The sequence below is a fragment of the Paroedura picta genome, chromosome 2 (assembly GCF_049243985.1).
Source record: "Paroedura picta isolate Pp20150507F chromosome 2, Ppicta_v3.0, whole genome shotgun sequence".
NCBI classification, from domain to species: domain Eukaryota; kingdom Metazoa; phylum Chordata; class Lepidosauria; order Squamata; family Gekkonidae; genus Paroedura; species Paroedura picta.
In genome coordinates, this window is record NC_135370.1 from 102,787,592 (window position 1) to 102,803,505 (window position 15,914).

General features: G+C 40.1%; 1 protein-coding gene across 1 annotated transcript in view; it reads right to left on the reverse strand.

Annotated features, from left to right (window-relative positions):
* Positions 1-1,531: 1,531 nt before the first annotated feature.
* Positions 1,532-15,914, reverse strand: part of ELP4 (elongator acetyltransferase complex subunit 4) — a 250,605-nt gene continuing 236,222 nt past the window's right edge. The window contains exon 10 of the mRNA XM_077321956.1: positions 1,532-2,261. Within this exon, the coding sequence (XP_077178071.1) occupies positions 2,130-2,261 (132 nt within the window). The 3' untranslated portion in view covers positions 1,532-2,129. The remainder of the gene's footprint in view (positions 2,262-15,914) is intronic.

Sequence of the window (15,914 nt, forward strand, 5' to 3'; positions counted from 1 at the left end):
TTTAACATACATTTCACTGAAGAATCTCTTTAAAAAAAACTTTGGGTTTCTATGCCAACCCCATTTTACCATTTGAAATGACTGTTCTTATAAATGGATATTTATATATGTTTGCACTCACCCACACAGTTGTGTAGTTAAGTCATATGTAAACTAGAAAATAGCTGTTCCAGTGGTATTTGCAGACAGTTCGCTTGATCAAATCTTATTAAAGACGCTGACAACTAACAGTACTTCGTAATACTTAAAACCTAATTTAATAATCATTTTACATTCCACACAATATTCCTGCGGCTTATTTGTTAAAATCATAATTGAGCAACTAAAGTGTTAATTTTGTTATCCTTGATCTATTGAATATCCTTGCATATTCCCATTGAAATTCTGTTGAGAATTTCTGTTCCATATTATGTATTAGGTAAAAGCAGACAGGATTTGAAAGCAGTAGTGATACATGGGTATAAGAATGTAGATGTCTATTAGCTTTATGAAACTGACAGCTCAATTCTGAAACTTTATTTTGAATAGATTTAAAAAAGGATTTGTGTCTTTAGAATTTTTTTAAAAAACAGACATATCTTTAAAAAAAACTCAATTGTTACCTCTAATGAAATAGTGAATGACAAAACAGTAGTCTTTTTGATTTTGATCAGAAAAAAATAAACTGGTAGTGACAGGATATGATGGATAGATTTGACATCCTGGCAAATCACTGTCATTGATTCAATTATTCTAATTCAGAATAAAAGCTGTATACAGTATGTGTTTATGGTACAGTGGATTTTTTTAAATGATTGACATTCATCATATTAGACAGTTTTAAAAGCTATGTCTTCATTTTACTCACAGCGTTATAAAAAGTAAATCGTTTAACCAATACTTTTTCTCAGATCCCATCAAAATACATTAACATAATTACAATCAATGTTTGAGGGTGTTTTTTTTTGGAGGGGTGTGTGATTACATTTCAGTTCAACTGTGTGAAAATGTAGTTTAAGACAAGGATTGAATATTTAATCAAAAAACTAATTTAATGGAAAATTCTATGGAAGATAAGTTCTTTAATTTAAAATTAGAACTATTATTGGCCAAAAGGACAACTTATAAAACCCTAAGCAACATCATTTGCAGGGTCCCACTGAAAACCATTTTGTGGTATCTACCCACCCATCTAGTTTGAATATTAGTGCTATACAAATATGAAAATCATGATGCCAATAAATATTTATGTACTTTACCTAGACGGGAAATATTCATACATTTACAAATAGCATATACACAAAAGTATGAAATTCTGAATTAGTTTTATTTTTGGCTGCACTATATATTTATTGCAGTGATATCACTTCCCCAAGCTCCAATGCACTCTCCTGGTTTTCTAGCATTAATGTAGCTGTCAGTTTGAATTTCAATCTTGAATAATGTCTGTTGACATAATTTTATACTGCTGACTTCAGTTGTTCAGGATTACTGTTTTGAACTACATTAAAGAGGCAATTCTTTTTCCTTTAAAAATAAATTCACTCAAGAGCATGTTAATATATTTATTAACCAATAAGGCAAACTAATCATTTGTAATGTACTTTTACCATAAGAAAACTATTTTCTCCATTACATTAATGACTGACATAGAAGAATATGTGAGAAATACTCAAGCACATTTACTTAATTGGCTCCACATTGTATAATTTGTCATATTTTGATTTAACTATGATCTTTGAAGACAACAAAATTCTTTTTCTAGAACAAGGGTAGTCTGACATCAGGACAACACATGATAGAGAACTTACTATTTATTTACAATTCTGATTTAAATTTTATATGACAGTTCCATGAAGTTTGTAAAATATAATTGACTTTAACAACAATGAAGTTAACAGTAATAGAAAATCCTTTAACTTTTCAAAATACCCATTGCCTCTAAATATAGAATGCCTTTGCAGTATAGAATGTACATTTGCAAACATAAAAATAACAGAATAAGGAAATAAGGCACACAGCTTGCAAGTTAGATTTTTAAAAAAGGACTACTGGGTCACAATCATTAAGAAAAAAATATTTACACAAGTCATTAACAGTCATAATTAGAGTGCCATATAAATCGGAATGAAACTGCTAAGTAGAAATCACTAGAAGTCCAGGTGCTTCTTGCCTATGGCCATAGCACTACATCCTGAGCTCAGCAATTTGGCGGATTCTGCCAGATCCTGTTTGCTTGTGCGGCTCACTGTGTCTGACAAGTCTGGAGGCAAATGCAATCGCTATGGCAGGAGTTTTTAGAGGTGGGGAGAGAAGGAGAGAGAAGAGAAAACACAATTGTAATTAAGTTTTCTTAGCTAGCACATTTCAAAATGTACTACTGTTCCCTATCAATAAACAGTTATTTTAGCACAGCAAATCCTTATTAAAACAATTTTTCCAAGTTGATGCTCAGATTGTCTTGTGCATTTCTTACAACTGTTTTAGAGAGTATTGGCATTTTCCCAATCATAATTCACTTTCTTCACAAGTATTATTAGAATGCAAATCCAAGGCTGGTACTCAAAGAACTTTGAAGTTGCTTCTGTTAAGAAGGGGGCTTTTTATGAAATGATGCTTCCCCATCTTACATGTCCCACAGCTTCAAAAGGAGTTTGTGGCATGGTATGTGTCTGTTCAAGAAGAAAAAGTTAATTAAAAAAAATCTAGTAACTTAGCACAATTCCCTTCCATAAGCCCAAGCAGCAATTTGGATCCAAGTTCACATTTGAAGCATTTACTTGATTACTACTGGAGGCCTGGTCTTGCACTACCTTCCGTCTCCTGTCAAAATATGTACTAGTTTGGTTATCAATTTTAAAAGTTCTCTGTTTATATGATATAAAAATAAATATACCAGCTGGGATCTAAAGAATGACACAATGAATCTTGCAACCTCAAATAAGATTTTGGAGGATTGTGCTTGTTAAACAGTCCTTTCTCCCATGCTATATGACAAACCACTTTTGAAAATGAGCAGATTCTATTTTTTATTTTCATTTTATTCATCAATTCAGTTTATTTATGGTCCATTGACCAGTAAAATTTTTATTTTTCAAATTATGCCACCTTTCCACCCAACTTAGAGTCTCTAAGGTGACAAACAAAAACGTTAAAACTTTTAAAATGCATGCATATAAAACAATTAAACTAAACACAAACATATATGTGAAAATAAGTGTCAATGAGGGAATGCAAAACAGAAAATTCTTCCAGCTGATGGAAGACAACAATAGTGGGGAAATAGACAAATATCCCTGGAATAGAAAGCCATAATTTTGGTACCATAACTTCGAAGGCCCTTTCTTGGATTGCTGCCTCAAACTGTAACTTCAACTGGAGGCACGTAAGTTGATTAAAAAGTCAAAAACCCAAATTCCAGCCCTTTGGAGCCTGGTTGTAGTATATACTAAAAATTAATAAAGTTTACTATTAACACAATTGCCAACACAAAGCAATTAACAGACCTTTATGACTGAAATCCTACCAAAATTCTGCTGCACTGGCCAAAACTAAACCATTAGAATTTTATCATAGAGCTTCTAGCAATTCCTTGAGCTGCCCATTGTCACATGAAAGTGACATAGAGATGTCAAGCGTGCCCATATCTCTGCCCTCCAGCCCCCTCCCCCCACTGACTGCCAGGCTCAGCCTATGAACCATAGTCTCTTATAAACATGACTTTGTAGTGTTAAAAGATAGTTTTATATTATTCTGTTATGATTCTGTTCTGTGCATTGCCATTTGTCTCCATTGATGCCACTTACTACTATCTGTTCTCTTTAAAAATAGCTTTGAGGTCCCAGAGGTCATTTTATTGGAACACTGATCTTATGCCGTGTTGATTAAAGGGAACTTTAACATTTAGAGGCAGTAAACTTCTCAATAATTGTGCTAGGAGGCAAGATCAGGGGAAGGCTTCCATGCTTGTTGGCCCTCCAGAACAACTGGTTGGTCACTGAGTAAAACAGCACTCTGGCCAAGACTGACTACAGTTATTGACCTCCTACTTTTTCCCACTGAACAGCTACAAGGGTAAAATTATATAAATAAAGTCAAATTATATAAATAAATAAATAAATGACTGAATGAATGAATGAATTAATGATAATGATGACAATAATTTTCTTTTGTTGGAGGTGCTTGCACTCATACCTTAAATAAATTTGTTGGTCTTAAATGTGCTATTGGACTCCAATTTTGTTGTGTTACTTCAGACCAACACAGCTACCCACTTGAATCCAAATAATTTTCTTTATACACATAATTAGACTCAATGTAGTGCCTGCTCAAAGGGCTTACAATCTACAGCCGAAAGACAAAGCTGGGAGCAGTGGTGCTGGAATCTCAGGGATCTGATAAACAGAAGCATGATGGGGAGATATACTCAGAGAGATATAGGACAAACGATAAACTTTTCAAAAAAGAAGTTACTGAAAATAAAAGGACAGTCAAATATAGTGAAGTTATTCTTAGGTAAAGCAGAAGACATGTAGACTAGAGAAGAAAAAAGGTAAATGAGGCTGAGAGGAGTTTAAGTGGTGATGAGTTACAGTTAAGTGTTGATGGTTCTACAGATCTGAGTATAACCAGGGATATGGAATATATGGACAAGGGGAAATAAGGGAAGTATATTAAGGGCTGCTTCTACACAGGAGTGGGAAATGGTGCTCTTGCTGCTGAAGAAACAACAAGCAGTATGGAAGAGGACAGGGACAGAAATCACACATTCTATTCCAGCAGGGCTCACTGTTGACACAATCCTACCCCTGCTCCATCCCTTTTCCCTCCACTACATTGGCACTGAAACATTCACACATTCACATAAACATTCACATAAAAAGTGAATGCAGAATTCCAGAGAAAAGCTAGAAGAGATTAGAAAGCCTTCTTAAATGAACAGTGCAAACAAATAGAAGAATAGAATGGGGAGGACAAAGAGATATTTTCAAGAAAATTGGAGATATGAAGAGAATGTTTCATGCAAAGATGGGTATGATAAGGGACCAAAATGGTAGGGACCTCACAGAAGCAGAAGAGATTTTAAAAAAGGTGGCAAAATTATACAGAGGAACTATACAAGAGCGAGCTTATCATCCCTGATAACCACGATGGGGTAGTTACTGACCTAGAGCCAGAAATCCTGGAATGTGAAGTCAAATGGGCCTTAGGAAGTCTGAGCAACAATAAAGCTAGTGGTGGTGACAGCATCCCAATTGAACTATTCAAAATCTTAAAAGACGATGCAGTAAAAGTGCTACACTCAATATGTCACTAAATTGGGAAACAGTCGCCTTGCCTATTTAACTTGTATGTGGAGCACATCATGAGAAAGGCGAGGTTAGAGGAGTCAGAAATTGGGATCAAGATTGCAGGGAGAAATATCAACAACCTCAGATATGCAGATGATACCACTCTAAGGGCAGAAAGTGAAGAGGAACTAAAGATCCTGTTGATGCGGGTGAAGGAGGAGAGTGCAAAAGTTGGCTTGAAATTCAGCATCAAGAAAACAAAGATCATGGCATCCGGAGAAATGGAGATAGTGACAGATTTTATTTTCCTGGGCTCCAAGATCACTGCAGATGGGGACTGCAGCAAAGAAATTAAAAGACGCTTGCTCCTGGGGAGGAAAGCTATGGCAAATCTAGACAGCATCCTAAAAAGCAGAGACATCACCCTGCCAACTAAAGTGCGTCTAGTCAAGGCTATGGTCTTCCCAGTTGCAATGTATGGCTGTGATAGTTGGACCATAAGGAAGGCCGAGCGTCAAAGAATTGAGGCTTTTGAACTCTGGTGCTGGAGAAGACTCTTGCGAGTCCCTTGGACTGCAAACTGGTCAGTCCTAGGGGAGATCAGCCCTGACTGCTCCTTAGAAGGCCAAATCCTGAAGATGAAACTCAAATACTTTGGCCACCTCATGAGAAGGAAGGACTCCTTGGAGAAGAGCCTAATGCTGGGAGCGATTGAGGGCAAAAGAAGAAGGGGACAACAGAGAATGAGGTGGCTGGATGGAGTCACTGAAGCAATAGGTGCAAACTTAAATGGACTCCAGGGAATGGTAGAGGACAGGAAGGATCATTGTCCATGGGGTTGCAATGGGTTGGACACGACTTCGCACCTAACAACAACAACAAAATGCATGTACATGTGTATTTGGAAAAATAATTTAAATGGAAGGTGCTTGATGGACAATATTGCGCATCTGTAAGAGGGCAATTGCATAATTTTTTATAAAAACTTTGAACACAATCCCCACATGTCACAAATGATATTCCATCCCAATTTAGGAAAGTGCAGGGTTTTTATTGTAGTTTTAGAATAAATACACTAGAGCAGTGGTCTCCAACCTTTTTATAACTTTTTTATCACTGCTTCCAGGCAGCTGGCTAATCTTTCTGGGGGGGAGTCAGGACGGCCATCCATCAGAAATAAGAGCTGGGTGTCATCCACATATTGGTGGCTACCCAGCCCAAACCTCTGCACCAGTTGAGCAAGAGGGCGTATAAAGATTTTGATAAGAATAGGAGAGAGAACTGCCCCTTGAGGGACTCCACCTGCCAGTTAAAAAAAAAATTTAAACAAGCAAAAAAATGAGCTTGTATATGAATGCAAGGGGGAGGATGGTGGAAGGTGCAAAGTGGACAAAATGATCTCAATGTGGGTGGGGAAGTGACTTTCGAAGGGTGGCAAAAGGGCAGGGGGAGAATACAAGGGAATCTCAATACTTCTGAATTACATTTAGCCTGGGATCACCTCTTCCCTTATAATCCCCCTAGAGCATTACGATCTTAGGATCAACATCTGCTCTGAGTCCCCCACCTGAAGGTGAGATTGGCTTTGATCAAGACCAGGGCTTTTTCGGCAATGAGCTCTTGGGAGAAGTCAGGACCCTGCAGGACTTTACTCAGTTCTGCAGGTTGTGTAAGATGGAGCTATTCCACTGGGCTTATGGATGAGCCCAGTACAATAACACCCACCAAGTTGGCTAGCACCACTAGGAGGATGAGAAGAGTTAGACGATCAGCTCCTTGATAAAGGACTCCTCTGTCTGGGAATTTTAGTTGAGGGTGTTTTTGTATCAATTATAAATGTTTTTTTAATTTTAGTTTTGTATGTTGATTTTACTGCTGTTATCTGCCCTGAGTGACTCAGAAGGGCAAATTAGAAATAAAAATTGTTGCTGTTATTATTAGTTTAACCACGGAAAATAGACACTAAAACACTCTCAGAAAACCTGGGGAAACAGCAACCAAAAATGAGCTTAATGATGAAGGGAGGAAAATAAATGCAGAAGGACAAAGAAAACCTGACAGACATGCATGGTGAAAGCAAGGGAAAACACCAGTGCATAATAGGCCATAGTGAAATGTTAAAAATAGTAAAAGAAAAGTTACTGTACCATCTTAACTTTTTTCCATCAAATCACAGCTGATTTATGGCAACCCCAATGGTTTTCAAGAAAGAGATATTCAGATGTAGTTTGCCATTGCCTGCTACTATGTAGCAACCCGTGACTTCCCTGATGGTCTCCCATCACCAATACTAACTAGGCTTAGCTTATTTGGCTTGTGAGATCTGCTTAGAGCAAGCTAGCCTACAAGATAATTTAGTATAAGTGACATTCTGAATAAAGGTATTTTGAGAACCTAAGTTGTCTTATTTGGCTAAGGGAAAGAAGAACATACACACACAAAATTTAATATCTTGGCCTACACACATAGGGTAAATGGTGGCACTGTGTGTTTAAGCCTCAACCCCAATAATGCTTTTTGAGTGAGGGATGGTTATTCATGGGGGCAATGCTACCCTGTCTGTTGATGTGTCTGTGAGTGACAGAAGGGACCTGAGTGGTGAAATGTTCATGAGTCTCTGTATATTTTAAAAGAGACAAGAAGGGTAGCATATGACATCCTGGCCTACTTTTAACACAGAGCCTAAGTGAGTAGTTTAACAAGATGGTAGGCATTCTGTGTGATTGGAAATGGGTGTCATGGTCACCTAGCAAACTGCCATGGCAGAGTGCAGATTCACACCTGAGTCTTCCAGATCTTCCAGATCCTAATCCAACATATTGCACTACACTGGTTCTCCATGAACTGGTCCCTCCATGTGAACTTTCCAGAACTTAAATTGGTTGCATCTTTTAATTTAGAGCTTACCTACAGGAGTGAAAATAATTTCTGGTTTTAGTTAGTTTAGTTTCTTGGTTTCCTTTGCTAATTATTTGTCTTCTACTATTGTTTTACTTTAAACAATTGAAATTGTATTTGCTTTAGTATCTGGTAAAAGGGGCTATAAATTTTGTAAGGTTAAGGTGCTAGAATGTGTTTAACTAATAGCAATTTGAAAAAGGACAAATAATGCTTCTACCTGTAAGGGCTCTACATAGAGGCGGAAGTTCATACGGTCATGACCTCCACACACTTTTCTAGACCTTGAATTCACCAACAGCCTCAGGTCCTGTGGAGGTACTCAAGTGGGGCCTTTTGGCTATCTGAACTAGGCCTGACTAAAGGGAACGTATACTACTGCAGTTCAAACTCTGTGCAATATGTACTTGAAAGCCAGCATGAGAAAAACCTGAGGGTCAGTTTGGATCACAGATACAGCAGGCAATGAAAGGGAGTGGAATGTGCTACTGCTTCTGAAATGACTTTTCAAACAAAGTACTATTTGCATATAGTATGTGGTTTGGACATAAAGGAGTCCAAACCACATCTTAACATTATCGTGTGTAGGAGTATATATTGCAGTTCTACTATTGTTTCTGTAAGACTTCTAGGCTTCACTCCAGAATTCATTTTTCAAAATAAAATGTCTGTAACTGAGAAGTAATCTTGAATGCTGGCAAATCCATAGAAGAGGCATCACACATAGGTCAATCCCAGGGCACTCATACAGCCTGTAAGTTCACAAACATTTAAAAAATGCCTTTTTCAATAAAAGAGGGAGAGACTCAAAGACTGGTGGATATGTTCAGGATGACCAAGCTGTGTGCTGACTAGCCAGGCACCACAGCTGGACACTGGCAAGGCATTTGAAAGGTGGGTGCCACCACTCCTTAGCCATCAAAACTGCTGGAAAGGAAGACAGACCAAATGTCAGATGACCTGCTTTAAAATGTTATACGTCCCCCCCCCCAAAGAATTAATTGACGTAACTGTAACTTGAATACATATATAAGATGACCCCTTTTTTAATGGCACTCTTGGGAAAAATACTAGTCTTGCATTTAAGTAAATACCATATTAATTTATTTGAGCCAGAGGACTCAAACATAGGCAATTTCACTGCTTTTTGGAGTAATGCATGGTAAGCCATAGAAGAAGGGTTGGTTTTTATACCTGCTTTTCACTATCTGAAAGAGTCTCAAAAAAAGCTTACAATCGCCTCCCCTTTCTCTCCATATCACTATATCACTGTGGAATGTACAGGTTAAGTCACAGAATTGTACTGAAATGCTTCTATGAATTATTGAGCAGTATATGGCTGTTCAGAAAGGGAAAGCTCTGACTGAGTTACAGGATAACAATAGCCTTGAGATCAGGATGTACAGGTAGTGAGAAACCCTCTTCTTCAGAGGCTAAGGTGCAAGAAGAATGTTAGAATTTCCAAGTCCAATTAATCACAGCATTGGGAAAAGGAGAAGAGTGGTTAGAGTTGGCACATTGTTTCCATTGTTTATTTTGAAAAAAAGGGCTCAGCTTCCCAAGTTAGTGACCAAAGTGAGTCCTGGCACCTCCTGACCTGTGCTGGTTTAGCCTATGGTGCCACTTATACTCCCATAGGGGCTCAGTTCTTTTTATGGCATCAGTGGTGTGTGAGGGGAGAATTGTAGCCTATGTCTCTTGCTTCCAGACCCCATACTGCTAATGGCCAGGACTCTGCTTGATCATGGCCTATGCCACCACTCATGTATAGCATTGGCTTCCTTGTGACTACTAGCAGCATGAGAGGTGATGGGTCCAACACATGCCTACTGCCTCTCAGACCTATGCTGCCATAGCGGTGGATTCCAAAAAATAAGGTTTACAAGTATGTTCCAATTTAAAAATGGTGAGAGCCAGTGCCATGTTGTGTAGCATGGTAACTAGACTCCTCCTTATTTTATATTAAGTAGGTTTTCTAAGGTCTGAAGCACTTTGACAGTTTTGCTAGAAGCAATTTGGCAGAATTGTTTTAAAGGTATTTACAACAACATTGTTTCTACCTTTCAGTACTCTGATGTTTGATATTTCTACCTTTCTGGAATCTGTTGAACAGTCTATGAACTGTATAGTGTAATTGCCATTTGTTTTGCAATTCGATCTTCACTTGGAAACCATTCCAATTTGCTAGACATAAGAAGGAACATATTCTACAGTACTTTCCCTCTTAACTATCCTGAATAAGACACGTGGATCTGCCTTGCACGTCTGGGTGCTCAGAATCAAGATGATACTCTCCAAAGAGCAGATTCCTAGACCATTCTGTGTGGCTCTTAAACCCTTTTATCAAAAGTGAAAGTTTGCTAGAAACATTAAGTGGTCCTTACTATAAAGGGAAAACGACTAGGACTATCAGAATATTTTAAAGAAAGAAACCATCTAATTTAATAAGCACACTAGAAGTAAAGCCTGGTGCAGTCAAGAATGTATCGGGTGCTAGGTAGAGGCTTGCGGGGGGGGGGGGGGGCGGAAGAATTTAATGGCATTGGGGCAGAGAGGCTTCTTTCTTCACCCTGTGGGAGTGAGGCAATTAAAGAACCAGGCAGTGTTTCTCCCCATTGGGAGAGGTGCTGCCCAGGTTCCTGGACCCTGTGCTGCCCCTGCAGGGTGCAGAGGGGTTTCTCTCTGACCCTGTAGGTGCAGGTCAGTTAAAGACGAGGATGGCATCTCTCCCTATCAGGAGAGGTGCTGGCAAGTTAACTGGCCACCGTGCTGCCACTACAGGGTGTGAGGCTTCTCTGTGAAGCCCATTGGGAGGGGTGCTGGCCCTGTGGGGTGCAAAGCAGTTTGTCTCTGCACTATGCAGGAGCAGGAGACTTCTCCCAGCATGCCGAATGTTTGGAAGGCTCCTGGTGAGCGGGGCTCACTCTGAAGCATTTTGAACGTTCAGCATGCCACAAGAAATACCAATCACTCTTTATGTATATAGATTATTAAAAAGAAAATGCATTTTTCTGACACTTTCAATGCACTATTGTTTAGGTTTGTCCCTAGGGCCCAGCTCTCCATTCTGAAAATACCTTTTAACCCATCTCTGGTGAATTATCATGTAATGAGCAATGTTTATTTCATCAAGTAACATTTTTAAAACAAAGAATAACTAAAGAACATGCTATTTTAAAATCAGAGTCCAGTAGCACCTTTAAGACCAACAAAGATTTATTCAAGGTGTGAGTCTGACAAAGAATGCTTGCGTTCGCAAGCTCACGCTTAAAGGTGCTACTGGACTCTGATTTTATTGTGCTACTTGGTCTTAAAAGTGCTACTGGACTCTGATTTTATTGTGTTACTTCAGACCAACACGGCTACTCATTTGAATCTATGATCTTTTAAAGTATTTGTTGAACTATTCATTCATTGAAAATATTACCTGCACTGTGACCTATATTCTTAGTGTGGCTCACAAATATGTCACAACTAGGGGCAAAGCCCGTTGTCTCCAAGAATACAATGGGCGCTAGAGCTTGGCAGTGGGAACAGGAAGGGGAGGAGTTGTCCAGTCTGTAAGGGCATGGGGTTGTCATGTGTGTTGTGTGGGAGGTTGTGGAGGCATGGTGGCAAATGAGGGCATGGGTGTGGAGATATGGGTGTCAAGAACCTGTGGTGTGGAATGTTCGTTGATTGTGGGAGAGGACTGACCTTTGGGAATTGTGGCATAGTGGTTAGAGATGAGCTTTCCAGAGCCATGTCCTCAGATAAGTGAAGGGAAAATCAGACTGGAGACTCTTCTTAGGGGAAGATTACATGGCAACCAATTCCCCCCAGTTCTGCGTCATTTCCCTTCTTGTGTGAATTAGGCCACATTCACTGAAATGCCCCTCTGCCCTAATACACATGGGGTAGTCACAGTACACAGGTGTCCACCCTTCTGTCTCCCATATTTTCACTGTTGGTAAAATGTTATGTGCCCACATTCTTCTTTCATGGTTGCTCCTTAGAAGAACGGATTTTTGTACCCTATTGCTTACTACCCAAAGGAGTCTCAAAGCGGTTTACAAACACTTTTTCCATTCGTCTCTCCACAATAGTCAACCTATGAGGTATGTGGGGTTGTGAGAGATCTGAGAGAACTGGGAATGGGCCGCAGTGACCCAGCCGGCTTCAGGTGTCTCAAAGCATTTTCCAATTGTTTTCCCTTTCTCTCCCCATAGCAGACGCCACATGAGGGAGGTGGGGTAGCGAGCCTCACAGGGAAGCTGGCAACCCTAAGAGGAAGACTCTCTGTGCACAACAGTCTTGACTTTAGTAAGGTTTTTTATACTGTTTTTTTTATTTGCCAGGCCAAGGTTATTTGCCAGGCCAATAAGTCATTTTAGTTACTATATGTCTCCAAACATTTACTTGTTCTCTGTTTACAGTTTCAGGCTGTAAATATTTATTTAGATCTTCCTGCACTTTCCAGACTCACAGGACGGATGCTGGTCTGCCTGTCTGAGCCCCAGAATACAAACAGTTGCTGGTAAGGGCTGGTCATAACCCATAGGCCAGGAGGGACACACCTGCACCACTCCCTACCAACTGCAGGCAAAAATGGCTCATTTGAAGGCTGGACTCTGAGGCATTGTATGATTTTGAAGTCCCACCTCCAAACCTTCCAACTCCAGGGGTAGCCAACCTACAGGTGTGGCCTGGAGAGCTTCTGGAATTACAGCTCACCTGCAGAGTATAATGATCATCTCCTCAGGCAGAAAGGGCTACTTTGGACAGGGTTGTGGTAGAGAAAAAACATTTAAGGCTTCCCACACAGGTTGTTGTTGAATTGAAAGACTTGAGGCCTACTGCACAGGTTTGTTGTGCAGATGAAACAGGAGACAAAAGAGCCAGTTTCCTCTGCAGAATAACGCTGTGCAGTGGCCTCAAATCTGCAGAGAGTTGCAAAGAAGAAAGACACATGGCTTGGCTGTGTCTAACCACCGGCCAGAGCAGTATTTTAAGTGAGAAGGGGCTTTTCTGTGGCCTCCCTGTCAGGCAACTGTTTGGCAGAAGGGGAAAGTCCCCCCCCCCTCAAAAGGAAGCCCTCAGACTCCCCTGCGTTGCTCTTGGAAACACCTTCCTCCCCTCAGTCAGGGCCTGTCAGAGGCTCCTTCGCAGCAGGCCTGAAGGGGGGGAGGGGGAAGGGGAGCACTCTGCAGCCTCCTGCCAGCTCTGTCAGGGTTCTGAGGCAATTTGCAGTTGGATATGACAGTTAGGACAGCCTTGGGGCGAAAAGGGCTGGCGCAACCTGTCCAAGCCTCTGTTCTCATCCCCCTTGGCAGCCCTGCTGACCTCCTCTCCCTGCGGTGGTCAGGAGCAGACTGGCAGCCAGACTGGGCTGGGTGAATGGAATTTTGGTCTGTCCTGGTGAGGGACCAATAGGAAGGCGCTTCGTGCGCCTCCCCATTGGCTGCTTGGCCCTGGATGGACACTTGGAGGGCAAAGCGGCAAAGCGGCTCCTGATTGGGCACTCTGAGTTTTTATCCTGGACAGGGCCCGCCCTAACTCCTCCCCAGATGGCCTTACCCTTTTATTTAACCGCAGGAGCGGTTAAAGATATTTTGTTTTAAGCTGTTGTACAGCCTGATCCTAAGAGAAGTCATCATCAATGGTGCATCAATCAAAAGATGCTATTACCACTGGTACAATGCCGTCATTGGTACTCGGGTGAGAGGAAACAAGCCCCAAATGGGCACTGATAGAAACACAGTCATGGGATACGCTCTTGAAGACCTCTAGGGCCTGCTAGGAAGCTGTGGAAGGTTGAAACTGCAGCAGCAGAGACAGAAAGTCAGAGGCATCCCAAGGCTAGTAGGAATGTGCCAACCATGTCCTTTCCTTTGCAAAAAACTGAAAAGGTTTCCATTGGTCTTTATTCTGGAGCTGCTTATGGTAATTGTCCCATGGCATAGAATTTATGTTTCTAAACTTAAACACCTCCTATCAAGCCTTTGTTATTTGGCTACTGACAAGAGTGTTCATTAGTATGTTGGATGGTTTAATACAGGGGTAGTCAAACTGCAGCCCTCCAGATGTCCATGGACTACAATTCCCAGGAGCCCCTGCCAGCATTTGCTGGGAATTGTAGTCCATGGACATCTGGAGGGCCGCAGTTTGACTACCCCCAGTTTAATACAATGTCCTTTCAAGACTGCTTTTTTTCTGGCCAACCTTTCCACACTGGGTACCATAATATTAAAACATAATTTAAAACTCAATACACTGAATAATGTGTCTAGTTTGAAAAACATGCTGCAGAGGCCTGAAGATTAGACTGACATAAAACAAGTATCCTTGCACTGAACTAAGCAGGTTCATAGCATAGTTAGTGCCTAACCAATACCATTCCAAATAATCTGGTATACAGGTAATTTGTAAAGTATTAACTTAAAAACATTCAGTGACCTATAAACTTAAATGGTCACCATCACACTATATTCTGTGGAAGACAATGGACATATTTTCATTGATTTTACTTCACTGTCAAAGATATGCACAGTTGCCACAGTACAGAGACATATGCACTGATGAAATAACTGCAAATCAAGTGGTGTCATCACTGTCAGGATGTTAGTTGCTACCTAACATCAGTTATATATAACACTAGAGCATTGGCTAGCTGATTATAAAGTAGAAAAATATTTTCAGAGAAAATACCATGTTACTTTTTGGCATTATTGTAGCATGCAACATCTTAATATTTTATACCTGTTGATAGTTGATCATCTTAAAGCAGCTGTAATTCACATATCTGCACCACTGTGATTTCTTAGGCATGCATTCAACGCAATGTACTGTGGACACAGAGGACAAGTTTTGTCCTGTCCATGTGGAATTCACTGCCAGTAAAGGTAGTGATGCCTACAAGCCTATAGGAGTTTAAAAGGGGATTAGACAGAGTCATGGAGGATGGGTCCATCAATGGCTATTAGCATGGAGTCTGAAAGGAACTTTCATATACAGAAGCAGTGAACCTCTTGATATTAGTGCTGGGAAGCAGCATCAGAGAGGGCCTCAGTTTCTATGCCCTGCTATTTAGCCCTCCACAGTGAACTGAATGGTCACTGTGTGGAAAAGAATGCTGGACTAGATGGATCTCTGGTCTAATCCTGCAGGCTCTATTTACATTCTTATTTTCATTTATAACTCACTCCTACATGTCTTTCTTCTGGCCTTCAAACAGAGATCTTAACCAGATCTTTTTAAATATATGACAATTTTTGAATTGAACAAGGGTTGAATGATCTGCAGTGCTGGTTCTACCCACTGACTCATTCTCATGCAAACTGGTACAGGTACAGGATACCTCCCTTTACGATATGTACAAAGGATTGGGCCAAGCTCTTCTGCGGAACATTTCATGCAGTGCTTTGGCAATGTCTCATCGCTCAGAAGAAGGATAAAGAGCTTTTTGGATATAACTGAATGAATGGTTAGGTGTATAACTGGAAGGTTCTGTCAACGCTACTGCTGATTTTTATACAGGAAAGGTATTCATTTTAATACAAAATTTTAATTATTTTAATTATATAAACACATAAAAGTTTCAAAAGAGAAATGAAGCAGATCACAGCACTTTATCTGAATAATTTGAAAATAAATACATAATATCTGTTGATGTTACTTGTGGTTTGCTTTCCTCATTTGGACTCAAGGAAGATTTTGGCCTGGAGGTATCACAAAGACAGCAGAAAATATAATTCTTGAAAGAAAAAA